This window comes from Anolis sagrei, chromosome 3, assembly GCF_037176765.1.
Source record: "Anolis sagrei isolate rAnoSag1 chromosome 3, rAnoSag1.mat, whole genome shotgun sequence".
NCBI classification, from domain to species: Eukaryota; Metazoa; Chordata; class Lepidosauria; order Squamata; family Dactyloidae; genus Anolis; species Anolis sagrei.
Window position 1 is genome coordinate 226,036,342 of NC_090023.1, and position 13,446 is coordinate 226,049,787.

A 13,446-nucleotide genomic window follows, 5' to 3' on the forward strand; every position below is an offset into this window, starting at 1 on the left:
TTTGTGGTTCCAAGCCCTGCCTCTTAATTTTTTCTGCATTATCTTGTAGTTACTACTTTTTCCAACTTCATTACATTTTGAAACTGTTATTTTTCCAGACTCTGAGTGCTAATGTATAAGTAGTTCATCTCCTTCAACTAAAAGGCAGAGAGGCTATGGTGCAGATAAGGCACAATAGCCTTTGGGTTTTATGACCCACCCACCCCTCCCCCCCCCCCCACACACACACCCCAAATGATAAGAAGGAATCAACATACATCAACCTTACAGTAGAAAGTCTGCAGCCTGGTAAGTGATAAGAAGAGAGTTTCCCTACTGAAATTGGTCTAGTGATTTATCCAGTTATATTGTTTCCTTCTTCATCTACCTCCTTTTTTCTTAGGTCAGAGGCAGGGAGAAACTTTATCTGGGTTTGTCCTGACAGAGTTTAATCTCAGTCTTTGGAGATTCTGGGAGAAATATGTTATTTGCTTATTATCTGGGGTTTGTTGCCAATTCAAACTTTTTCATTCCTTATTTCTCAGTGTCTTTGGCTATACCATCTATTGAACATACACAAAGTCACATAGGATTTTCTATAGTTAATTCTTATCTGTTTGTACAAATGTGCCAAGAGAGGCTCTTCCTTGTCATGGCAACAATAACAGTAGCTCATTATTAGGCTTAACTGTACTACTTTCCCGAAATGAAGTACTGTAGTTCTTTTTGCCAATTCCCTAGTCTTGGCAATGATTAGGGTGGGTGACATGTGGACCACTCATCAGTTTTGCAGGCCTTATATGTGCCTTTCTGTCCAATTTCAACACCATCACATTGGCAAAAAAACTATTGCATGGCTTTAAAGCAGGGCATGAGGGCAATTTACAAATGTATATCTTGAAAGTCAGTGTTTCTCAAACTTCCTAATGCCACGACCCCTTAATACAGTTTCTCACGTTGTGGTGACCCTGAACCATAAAATTATTTTCTTTGCTACTTCTTAACTATAATTGTGCTACTGTTATGAATCGTAATGTAAATATCTGATATGCGGGATATATTTTCATTCACTTGACAAATGTGGTACAAATACCTGATATGCCCAAATTTGAATACTGGTGGGGGCGTGGGTTGATTTTGTCATTTGGGAGTTGTAGTTGCTGGGATTTATAGCTCACCTACAAAGAGCATTTTGAACTCCACCAACAATGGAATTGAATCAAACTTGGCACATAGTACTCCCATGACCAACAGAAAATACTGGAAGGGTTTGGTGGGCATTGACCTTGAGTTTTGGAGTTGTAGTTCACCTACTTCCAGAGAGTGCTGGAACAAACAATGATGGATCTGGACCACACTTGGCACACAGACCCAACATGGCCAACTGTGAATACTGGTGGGATTTGGGGAGGATTGACCCATAATTTTGGGAGTTGTAGTTCACCCACATCCGTATGCATTTTCTAATGGGAGCATAAATAAAAACAAGAGGAAAGACTGACTTTTTTCTAAGATATATTGTTACAAATTACCTAAGCTGGTTCTGCTGCTGCTCCTTCTCCTGATGCTGCTGGGCCACTCTCAGTCTCACATCACAAAGGCGCTTTTCCCTTGCCTTGAAGGGACTCACTGGTGTGAGCCTCCTTCCAACCTCGCATGCTCTACCACACCCATACATGTGCAGCATGCTGCCATGTGCCGAGCATGCCTGCACTTCCTCCCTGCTTGGAGCCTCAGAAACAGCCCTCCCCTTGTCTGAGAGGCTGGCCAATTACAGCAGGAGGAGCACTTTTTGTGGGAGAATTTGCCATCTGTTTCCAAAAAGGACGAGAAGAACAGACAGAGAGACCTTCAGCCTTCTCTGCCAAAAAGGTTCATAAGACCATCAGAAATATGTGTTTTCTGATGGTCTTTGGCAACCCCTCTGAAACCCCCTTTGACCCCCCCCCCCCCCCCCCAGAGGTCCCGACTCCCAGGGTGACAAATACTGTTGAAAGTTGTATTGAAAACAAGATATACATACCTCACATTCCTTGTTTTCAGGCATGATCTAGTTTGGATACTTAAGTTATTTTCATGCAACATTGCCAGAGCTTGCCTTTTATTAGACAAGATCCTCAACTTGTTCAAATCATTCCCGTTCTGGAGTTCATAAGAGTTCAGACTCAAACTCACAATCTGTTTTTATATAACCCCCCCCCCCCCCAAATGAAATTCTAATTTATTGAAAAGCTACCTCACTGGATTTTCTTTACTTTTAAAGGATTGTGTAGATGCCATATACATAAACTTTAGTTTACTTGGAAATGTTACAACTATTGTGCTGTCTGCCATTTGTGGGCCAATGTAGATATTGCAACATTGGCTGTATTTCATAACAGATATTTGGATGTAGCCTTGAAGGGTAAGCAAAGTTGTGGGCTATTATACCATTACCTTACATAAGCTGTAAGAGAAAAGGGTATACATTTTGAAAGAATGCAGCTAGTTTAGATTATTGTGTATATAGATTACATGCCAATTTGTTGAAAGCAGACTGTGTTCCAGTTTTTTACATGTTGTCATAATATTTTGTAAAGTCTAAGTGGACAGAATCCAGATCTGTTTCTATTTGTCTTACTTATGGTAATTTCGACTAACATAATTTAGTTCCTTCAAATCTGAAAGCTCACTTTCATGTATGTCAGACTGGATATATGTAGATAGATTAAAAAAAACCCAAAGTGTTTATGTAGAATTCTTATTCTTCCAGATCCATAAACAGTACATTTATCAGGATCAGCCAAAATATCCCCAAAGAAACTAGCATGATTTTAATTCCTCCAGGCCATTTCCATCCAGCTAGACAGGGGTACAGGTGAATGGGAAGAGGAAGAAACAACCTGGCTTAAATTCACAGAACACAACAGTCTGCAGCAGCCATGATCTTGAGAAGTGGCATATCAAGAGACTGAAGACATAATGGGATCACAGGTTAAGGTTATTTTTTGTGTCATTAACAAAATGGGTTATCTGTGACTGCAGAGTGTGTCATTCATACCACATTTTGGTGGTAGACCCTCCTATAATGTATATAGGACCAGCACAGTTTCCGTACAGTCTCTCAGTTCCTTTTTGTCCAACAGAATCATCATCAAATGATGTCTTTTGGATTTTTGGCCCGATTCCTGCCTTCTCTGGATTGAGTTTTGGCTCGGTTTTGGACTCTGATTTTTGACTTGATTATGGACTTCTTGTCATCAAGCAAATGGTTTTGTTTTGGCCTGCCGGTTCAGCTAGCTATATAGCGTCAAAATGTCCAGCTCTTATAGGGCCAAGATCTATGAGAAAGATGGTTATTCACACTGCCTTCTATGCCTGGGTGCAGGTTATAATGTAGGGGGCTGCTCTCGTTGTCAGGGGTTCATCCCAAAAGTGCACCGAAACCACTATCCAAGGTCCAAAGCTCTCCAATGGAAGAGGTCATTAGTTTGGATTTCACAACATGGTCTCTTCCACCTCCTTTGCCAGAAAGGCTCACTTTTATTTATTTATTTATTTACATTATTTATTTATACCTCGCCTTTATCTCTGTGGGAAATCAAAATGGAGATCCAACTGGGACTAGGGTCATTTCCATATCAGTCATGTAATCCTTTACCGAAGTCCACATCACATTGTTGGTACTGTTATGAATATTGAGTGTTATAGGAAAGGATGTGATTTAGGGTGATATAGCATCACAGCTCACAACAGGCAGGTGAGACACCCAGAATTGGACATTCTCACACTGCCTTCCTGAAGGGTTATTTCCTATGCTCCCTGTTGGAAGCTATTCAATGTAGAATTGCTGCTTATGTGCCCTTAGAGTTGATCAGCTTTACTGGAGATTTCACAAGGACTAGATGATTTTTAGACTGAACATATTCATTCTGTCCAAACTGGTATCAGCCTTTACCTGATCCAGGACATTGTTTTCCCTGTATTAATGCAGAACACCACCTTGGACATTTTGTTGCCTTGATTTTCAGTAGATAGTAGCCTTTTATGGAGGCAGGACTGAGACCTTCTGCAATTACCAGGGACTTTTCTTGTGCACCCACCCCCAGCTATTTTTGAAGTGGGCACTTCTACCATTCACCAAAGCTACTTCTCTGGTTGATATTTGTCGAGTGACTATGTTACCATGATCTGCCACTATAGACTTGATGGAAGGTACAGAAGTTGCATTGGATTTGGCTGTTTTTCTGTCTTGTGTGACACTCCTATAGTGAGTAACTTGCTAGTCTCCCCTTTGTATGAGTCTGAGGGCCTTTCACACAGCCCTATATCCCAGAATATCAAGGCAGAAAATCTCACAATATCTGCTTTCAACTGGGTTATCTGAGTCCACACTCAGATAATGTGGGATTTCCTGCTTTGATATTCTGGGACATAGGGCTGTGTGTAAGGGTCCATAGAGGTCATGAAGAAGAAGAAAGGCTTGCTTATGTGTAACAATAGTTTTTGAGTGGTCATCTGTGCTCACACACCTGCCCTTAAACCATCTAGTTCTTTGGCTGCTGCTCTTTGTTTCAGTGAACTAAAAGGATTGATTGGCAACTGGAGTATCATCAGCCATATCCAGCATGACCTTTGGTCATCTGTTCTGGGAGATGAAAGCCAAAAGAAAAAAAAGGACCCTCTGCCAGACTGATTTCTTTTCCCCAAACCAAAGTATTCCAAGAGCTATGTGCCGAAATGCTAAGAAAGATGTTTGTGTAGCCTCTCCCATTTTCAGAGTAAATTGTGGCTTGGAAAAGAGCTAAGCGGTTTATATAAACAGCCTGCAGTCATAATCATTCAAGCTTCATTAAAATAAACATTGAGGTGATTATCAAGAGACTGACGAAAGCACAGAGGGATGTGTAGAGTGATGGGTGCCTGTCTCAGTTTTTGAGCTTCTTTTACAACATGTTGAAATATGTCTGAAGTTGACATCAAGAAAACATGACCCTGCTTGGAGGTCTGGCTCTAAAGTGTGTGCGGGTCACAGGCTGTGACATGGTAGAGATGCTTCACTGACGCCACAGTATTTCTTTTACCATTTCTAAGTGTCCTGTTTTGACTTCTTAACATCTCCTATGATTGTAAGCATTTCAAAGCATTTCTGTTTTCTTTTGTGTAGTTCGGGAAATTCACCAACATTGCTCTGCAACTTATGGTGCTGATGGAGAAATACAGGTACATTGGAAATGTACTGGTTTGTATCAGTAGAAACAGATGTTGATGATTTCTTAGATTTTCTGCAAAGGGTTTAGCAACTTATTTTGTTGCTAAACTTGCTGATCGAAAGGTCACAGGTTTGAATCTGGGGAGCAGCATGAGCTCCCGCTGTTAGCCACAGCTTCTGCCAACCTAGCAAGTTCGAAAACATGCAAATGTGAGTAGATCAATGGGTACTGCTCCAGTGGGAAGGTAAGGGTACTCTATGCAGTCATGCTGGCCACATGACCTTGGAAGTGTCTACAGACCATGCTGGCTCTTTGGCTTAGAAATGGAGATGAGCACCAACCCCCAGAATCGGACATGACTGGACTTAGCTTTACCTTTATCTATTGTACAAGATGGAGACAAATATGTTTTTGGAAGCATTTGAATACCTTTATTTTGTGTGGGATATAGAAGTGTTGAGAGTATGTATGTCTGTAATACGTTGTGTTGTTTGAAGGTTATGGTGAACTTTTATATTAATTAATAAATAAATCACAAAAATGCCATATTTAAAATTTTAAAAATATGTCATATCAAAGAGACAGCAAGTTTGTTTTCTGCTGCTCCAGAGATTAGGACATAAAACAGTAGAATCAAATGACTGAGTGGTCCTTGTGATCTCTTCCAACTTATGATTTTAAACTACACACACATTGGTCAATTCATCCTGCAGATTGACTTTTTTTTCTTTCTTGCCCCAGAATTTTAATACAATCACACTTGATGAAGAGTTCTAGTGAACATAAATGTTCATATCATTTATGTACTGCTTTTTAAATGACCATCTCTGAAGTTTATTTTGACTTTTGGGTTGTTTTTACCAGTAAAAGGTGGTGTTTTCCCCTCCTTATCCTTACATCTATACTAAAAAAAAAGCCCAAAACTAGTTTTAGTAGGATAACTAGGTATATACTTGAGTATAATTCAGCCCGAATATAAGCTGAGGCACCTAATTTTACCACAAAAACTAGGAAAACTTATTGACTTGAGTATAGGCCAAAGGTGGGAAATGGAGCAGGTACTGGTAAATTTCAAAATAAATATAGATACAAATAAAATTACATTAATTGAGGCACCAGTAGGTTAAATATTTTTGAATATTTACATAAAACTGTAAGATAAGACTGTCCAACTCTGATTATACCATTATTCTAACCTTCTTCAATGTAAATGTGCTTATGTATCCTTCCAATAATAATAAAGAGAGTAAAATAAAACAACAACAACACAGCAAAATAAGAAATAATCTTGACTTGAGTATAAGCTGAGGGGGCTTTTTAAGCCTAAAAAACAGGGCTGAAAAACTAGTCTTATACTCGAGTATATACAGTAATTTTACTATTCAGATAGAAAAGACCATGCTGAACATTACTTCATTGTATTATCGAAGGCATTCGTGGCTGGAATCACTGGTTTGTTGTTAGTTATCCAGGCTGTATGGCCATGTTCCAGAAGCATTCTCTCCTGACTTTTGCCTGCATCTATGGCAGGCATCCTTAGAGACTTCACAACCTCTGAGGATGCCTCTCATAGATGCAGGCAAAATATCAGGAGAGAATGCTTCTGAAACATGGCCATACAGTCCAAAAAAACTTACAATAACCCATTACTTAATTGCCTTATTGCATTTGCAATTTGGATTCCAAGGACATATACCAACACTGGTTTTGACATGGTTATGAAACATCAACACCTGCTTGTTTGGCCCAGGTCCAGATTTCTGAAATACTTTGATTTTCTTCCCAATATCCATCAGTCAGCATTGCAATATGTGTTTTTCTGTCCAAGCTTCCTGAATAATTTCAGCAACTATGTTTTTGTTTCTTGCTTGGGTTTTTTTATGTTTGTTTTTGGAGGCAAGAGTCCCGTTTTGCACTGCCTTTTGAGTCGCAGACTTTAGCTTTTCTTCAAATTAACATCTGTTCCCTTTCCTGCTTGTCTTTGACATGCTATATATAGAGATAGAAGACATCCCATTTCCTCAGAAAAATGGAAGCTCACTATATATAGATCAAAATCGAGAACAACCTGCTGTGCCTTAGAATGTATTGAAATTCCTTACAGTGTCGGGCTATAATCTTCTCCTTGCTTACCTGGCAATCACCTCCACAGTCGGCCCTTACTTACTTACAAGTAGGTCTAGATCAGATAAAACATACTGAGAAAGACATTCTGCCTTGCTTTCTGCTTTTGGGGCAAGTTCTGAAACCGCTGTGCCATTGAACAGATATCATCTGCTTGCACTTGCTGCTTCTCTAATTTTCCTCCCTCCGTGCCTTTCTGTCTTATTTGGTGAATATTAGCTGAGTTAAGAATTGCTGAAAAAGGAAGGAATGTTCCAGTGGTGGCTGTGGCTGAGGAACTGGGTTTTTTAAAATTCTCATTGCATAAACAAAAATGGCATGCTGTTAAATAAAAAGAAGAAAATAGGAAGCCCCAAATAGTACAATAGTACAAAATGTTGTTGTCAGCCTTGTTGGTGGAAAAGGGACAAGGAGCTCAGTTCCTTGTTACATTTATCATTTGAATGCAATCACTTTTTGTTAGGGTTTGTTAACCTAGCACTAGGGCTCAAAGTGATACTACAGTTAGAGTCTCTCCAACAAGGACAAACCATCTCCAAAGGGGAGTTAAGAACTGGGCCATCAGTGAGTAAGGAAGAGCATAGAACAGCTTTCTTACCTTATGTTTTCTGATCCACTAAAAGGCTTTGGAGAGAAAACCTTTTACCCAATTTGATTTCCTTCCTGTTACTCTGGAAATTGTGTTCAAGTGCCATTTTTCTGAGGAGGTCAGTAGCTTTTGTTAGATTCTCAAAAAGATCCATGACCCAATAAAGGTTAAGAACCATAGACAGAGAGAGGTTCTGGTAATTCTGGTCCAATATTTTTGTGACAATCACAAAGAGTTTGCTCTTCCTCAGTCTCTGTATTCTGCTGTAAGAGCTATCTCCAACTAATGTGATGTGCTATGGGTTACCATGTTAAGAATCTGCTGTCTGGAATTTCAGACTCTGAAATTTTCCACCTTTATGACTGAGATCATGATAACTTTACTTTCCGATCCATAGGATGTTTTTATGTGATATATAGCCAGCCTGATTAGTCATAATTGATGGCCCTATCATCCATTATTCTGTCCAATGCAATTTAATGATATTCAAGTTATGTTTTCACTAGTCCACATTTTTCACTAGTCCACAAGAAACAAAAGAGTGACATGATTATGCTTGGGGGAAAATGCAACACAGCTTACAATTTAATATTTATTAATATTGCTTTACTTTTGTTGACAGTTGAATTACGTCTTAGTTTTGGTCTCTGCATAAAATCCAAAGTAACCCAGTGAGGAGTGTGTGTGATCTGTAGCCATTGGATGTTTTTTTTTCCAAATATTTTTATTGAATTTTGACAAGGTATAGTTTAAAACAACATTAAGAAAAAAGTTAGAAAACAAATAAGCAAACAGACAACAAAAATCCAGCTCCCCCCCCAAAAAAACCCACCACAAAAATTCACACCCTATAGTGACCTCCATTCTTCTTACTTTGTTCAGATCTTTGTGTTATTGTTCTTTCTCTATCTATTATTCTTCCCTCCTAAGTATTTATATATATCTAATGAGAAAGCTTCTGAAATAGTCATTCTATCTCTCTTATTTCATTTAAGTCAACCAGTCTTTTCTCTCTATATATTCCTGCAAAAGCGTCCAATCTGTTGGGTTTGTTGCTCGACCATTATGTTGCCTAAGCCAATATGTTAGTTTGTCCATATCTTTAATGTCTTTTATTTTCCCGATCCAGTAGCCATTGGATGTTGAATGCAGGGAGAATGGAAATAGAAGAGAGGTCTTGATAGAACGGGAAGAGAGTTGGAAAGGAAAGAGAATATTTTGCGAAAGGGTATGCTTAACTAACTAGGGGGTACACTAAAGAGGAGCTCTCTCTGCAGAAATGTTTTGTTGCTGATCACACTTGTTCTTAGTGCCAAATTTCTACTTTTGCTTGTTTTGACAAGCAACTATTTTAAAAGCAGGCAGTGAAGACATGATCCCTGTGTCAAACAGTAGCTGAGCTGATAATTGGTAAGAGATGGTTTTTGTCAATCCGAAGGTAGTGCCTTCAACGCCCACAATGTATGTTCTCTCTAATGTTCATTCATTTGTGTAAACCTGCCAGTCAATCATTGTTTAAATCACAAAAGGAAAAGATTTCTCCAACTTCTTTACAGTGATTGTCACAATATTTGGATCTTCTCTGGTAATAGCTATGAGATGGGAAATTTCAGCATTAACAACTGAGCTCCTGGATTAACAGGAAACTTCCATTTCACTTTCAGTATGAATGTTGTGACTCCTGGTTGGGTGAACAAATATATTGCCACAACGTCTACTTTGGAGTATATTATGTTTTTAGCAGAGAGCTGAATATGTCATCTATGTGAACTGGAATTCAGCAAGTATCTGAGAAGATTTCTAGAGATCAGAAATTGTTTTTCAGTTAATTAAGGCCATCAGATTCACTTTTGTGAACCTGGTTTTGTTTGCACAAAAACGATGAAAGAAGGAAACTCCAGCCTAGTTCTACTGATTTCTGGGACCTCACCTGGATCATGTTTCTAAACCTGTCTCATTGTTTTGACAGTTGTTCGTACTCTGCCATGGACTTCTACAGCTTGCCCAGCTCCTCTACAGTGCCTACTTCAAGAGCAGCTTGACAACCATTGAAAAACGTTTTGGTCTCTCCAGTTTATCCTCTGGCTTCATTTCCAGTTTACATGAGGTAATTGTATTAGGCATATATCTTTAATATAAGGCTGAGGGAAAATGTTTTTTCACTCCTCTGTGTGTCCCTTGCCTTTTAAGTTATCCACGACTGATAAATTAGCGAATACTTCTTGCATTATTAACTGGAGGAGGTTTTTTAATGTAAGGTGGATGGGTGGATGGACAGTTAGCGGGATAACTGATACTTTGTATGTTTTTAATCTGTATAAGTATTAGTATTTTGCATGTTGAGTCCCAGCATTAGGAAAAACAGGATATAAATGAATAAAATAAATGAATATAAATAGATACTACTTTTCACATTACAACTCCCAGAAATGGAGCTGCAGTCCCGAAAAGTAAATTTCCCAAGCTGTACCGAAATAAGTTAGATGTCGGATGACTTACAATCAATAATAATAATAATAATAATAATAATAATCTTTATTTATACCCTGCCATCATCCCCCCAAAGGGAACTTGGGGCAGCTATCATGAGGCCAAAAATACAAAGCAACAAAAACATCACAAATAAAATACATAAAGTAACAGTAACAGCGAAACATTGCAACATCATGAGGTAGATAAGGGCTGCTGAGAATTATGGACAAGAGACAGTCTCATATGCGACTGATATGTTGGTCACAGTCATTCAGTCGCCCACACTGTAATTCTAGTTTGCCTTTGAAAAGCTGCGCTACTGCTGTTTAGAACAGAGCATATAACTGTGTTATTGTCCTTTTAAAAGTATGCAGGACATTTTTCCCCGTAATATTTCACAGGAGGCTCTGTGTGCGCTCAGAAGTGCAGTGATACTTAAATTTCCCAATACCTTGCCAGGCCTTTTTGATTTTGCTGCCCCCGTTATAGAGCACATGAAACAGATTCAGGAATGAGCTATTCTTTGTTTCAGAAAATGCAATTTTAAGGAAAGTAGCTGGAAACAGCTTTAGAGTCACATTTTGTAAACGCAGTGGGTTCCTCTCATAGCAAGAATCTATGGGCAGGACCCGGCTGTGGAGCAGTTGGTTGGAAGTCAGCTGCATTAAAATCACTACTGACCAAAAGGTCATGAGTTCAAAGTCAGCCCGGGTTCAGAGTAAGCTCCCAACCATTTGTCTAGTTTGCTGTCAACCTTTGCAGCCCGAAAGACAGTTGCATCTGTCTAGTAGAAAATTTAGGTACTGCTTTATATGGGGGAGGCTAATTTAACTAATTTACAATGCTATAAACATCTCCAGTAGCATGCAAAAGAATGAGGAAGTACTCTATTGGTGACACAAGTGGACGGTGAAGCAACAGCTTCCCTGGTAGCCAGAATTCGAGTATATCCTCATGAAGCTGGAATGTTAAATAACCTCTGTGCATCTGTCTATATATGTTGTGTGTCTATAGCATTGAATATTTGCCATGTATATGTGCACTGTAATATGCCCTGAGTCCCCTGCAGGGATGCAGAATATAAATACTGCAAATAAATAAATAAATAATTTTCCAGCATAAGGGAAAGTGGGAAAGAATAATTTTGGGGCTCAGAGCCTCCTGCCATCTATCCATTTCTCTGGAAAACAGGAAAGCCTGACCTACATTTTTGTGCCTTCCTACAAATGGAGTCCTGCTACACCCATGGATTTAAGAGATAAGGGTTTTCTGCCAGCCCTCAGAAGTGTTACCGCACCTGATGTGTAATGCTGTAATATACCCACTAATGGTATAGTAAAAGAAGGTGCAAACCCCCCAATTTGTTACAGAGATGTGAGTCAGACCATTACAACATTTCCTGCCTATTCCAACAATTAAGACTGGCACTTTACACATGCTGATAGGCTTTATTATAGCAATGTTTTTTGTAGTAGCCCCATAATTACAACTTCAGTCAGTGTTTCCCATGAGAAATCCTTCTTCCCAAGAGAATGTCGTCATCGTCACTTTGGGTTGGAACCCAGTCAGTGGCAACAGTATTTCCGTGCTTCTACAAAGCTCTGTTTAGAGTCCACAAGACCCTCTGTCTACAGGTCTCCATTTTATTCTATGTTACCCAATCTAATGGTCTTTATGTTGTTGTATTTTGGTTTTTTCGTTTGGGTTTCTTGTTTCTGAGAGATGTAAAGGTGCTCTCCTTTTCCCAACACTAAGCCCAATAGCTTAAGGACTATAAGACAGATTGCAGTGTGTAACAGGAGCACTTTCAGCTAGATCCAAAGAGGACTCAGCACTTCTGCATCTCTTCATGTCCTCCAGGGAAGCCAGCCATTAAGTCCTTTCTCTGAAGTACACACTCTTGTACTCCAGAAGGATAGCGTTGGTGAATTGAGTGTCCCAAAGCAAGAGTAGCTTTGACTATCCCAAATTGTAGGATTTTATTAACCTTCAGAGGACCAGTAAAAGACAGGAACACAGTGGAGACCTGTTTTCCATTAATGTAGGTTGTGGAAATAAAGTAAGATTAAACAGGTATGGCCCTGTTCACTATCTGCTCCATCATTGGGGGTTCCTGCTTTAACTGGACATGAAAATGTAAACAACCATCTTTATACCAGAGTTCCAGTGATGATCCCGCCACTCATGACAGGCAGTCCTTGACTGTGGTTTGCCCACGTGGCATTGTTTTGCAGTACCTGTAACTCTAATATTGTTCTGGATTTGCTGAAACAGCATTCAAGTTGGAACTTGGCCCCTCATGACTCAGGATCAATTAGAGTTTTGATTTCAACTTTGATTTTGGCAATGTGCCTAGAGTCTGGCAAGAAGTGCTATCAAATGGTAGCAGTCCTAGAAGAGGGAGTGCAAAACAGATATTTTAAGTAGCAAAACCAGGGGTGCACTTGCACAGGGTGTACTTTCGACATGCAAACAGCATTCATTCCACATGCTGACAGAAACACATAACATGCATAGGAAACATGTAGCTTAGAACTGCCAGAAACAAAAAAGAAGAGCAAAGCCACCAGCAACCAAGGGCTAACAGTTAATCATCAGGGTGGGTAGTGTTGCCTCATGCAATCTCTGCAAGGAAAAGACCTTGCCAAAGCCTCACATTAACTGAGAACAGAAGGACAGCTCAATTGTATTAACAAAACTTCCCATCTGTTCTGACTGGTTTCACTTTGTTCCCCCAAACTGTTCTAGATTAGTAATTCCAAGTGTTCTGAGTTGTCTTTCTCCAGCACTAACAGTCCTCAAATGCTCCAAACTAGGAGCACACAACTGCATTTGCTGTGCAAGTCACTTCATAGAGAAGGTCCACAGTAATGAGGCTAATGAGATACCTGGAATGTGTCCAGAGGAGGGTGACTAAAATGATCAAGGGTCTGGAGAACAAGCCCTATGAGGAGCGGCTTAGGGAACTGGGCATGTTTAGCCTGAAGAAGAGAAGGCTGAGAGGAGATATGATAGCCATATATAAATATGTGAGAGGAAGCCACAGGGAGGAGGGAGCAAGCTTGTTTTCTGCTTCCTTGGAGACTAGGA

At 39.6% G+C, this 13,446-nt stretch overlaps 1 protein-coding gene across 1 annotated transcript in view; it reads left to right on the forward strand.

The window, feature by feature from the left end:
• Positions 1-13,446, forward strand: part of SLCO2A1 (solute carrier organic anion transporter family member 2A1) — a 74,911-nt gene that overhangs the window by 23,255 nt on the left and 38,210 nt on the right. The window contains exon 2 of the mRNA XM_067465928.1: positions 9,854-9,991. Within this exon, the coding sequence (XP_067322029.1) occupies positions 9,854-9,991 (138 nt within the window). The remainder of the gene's footprint in view (positions 1-9,853; positions 9,992-13,446) is intronic.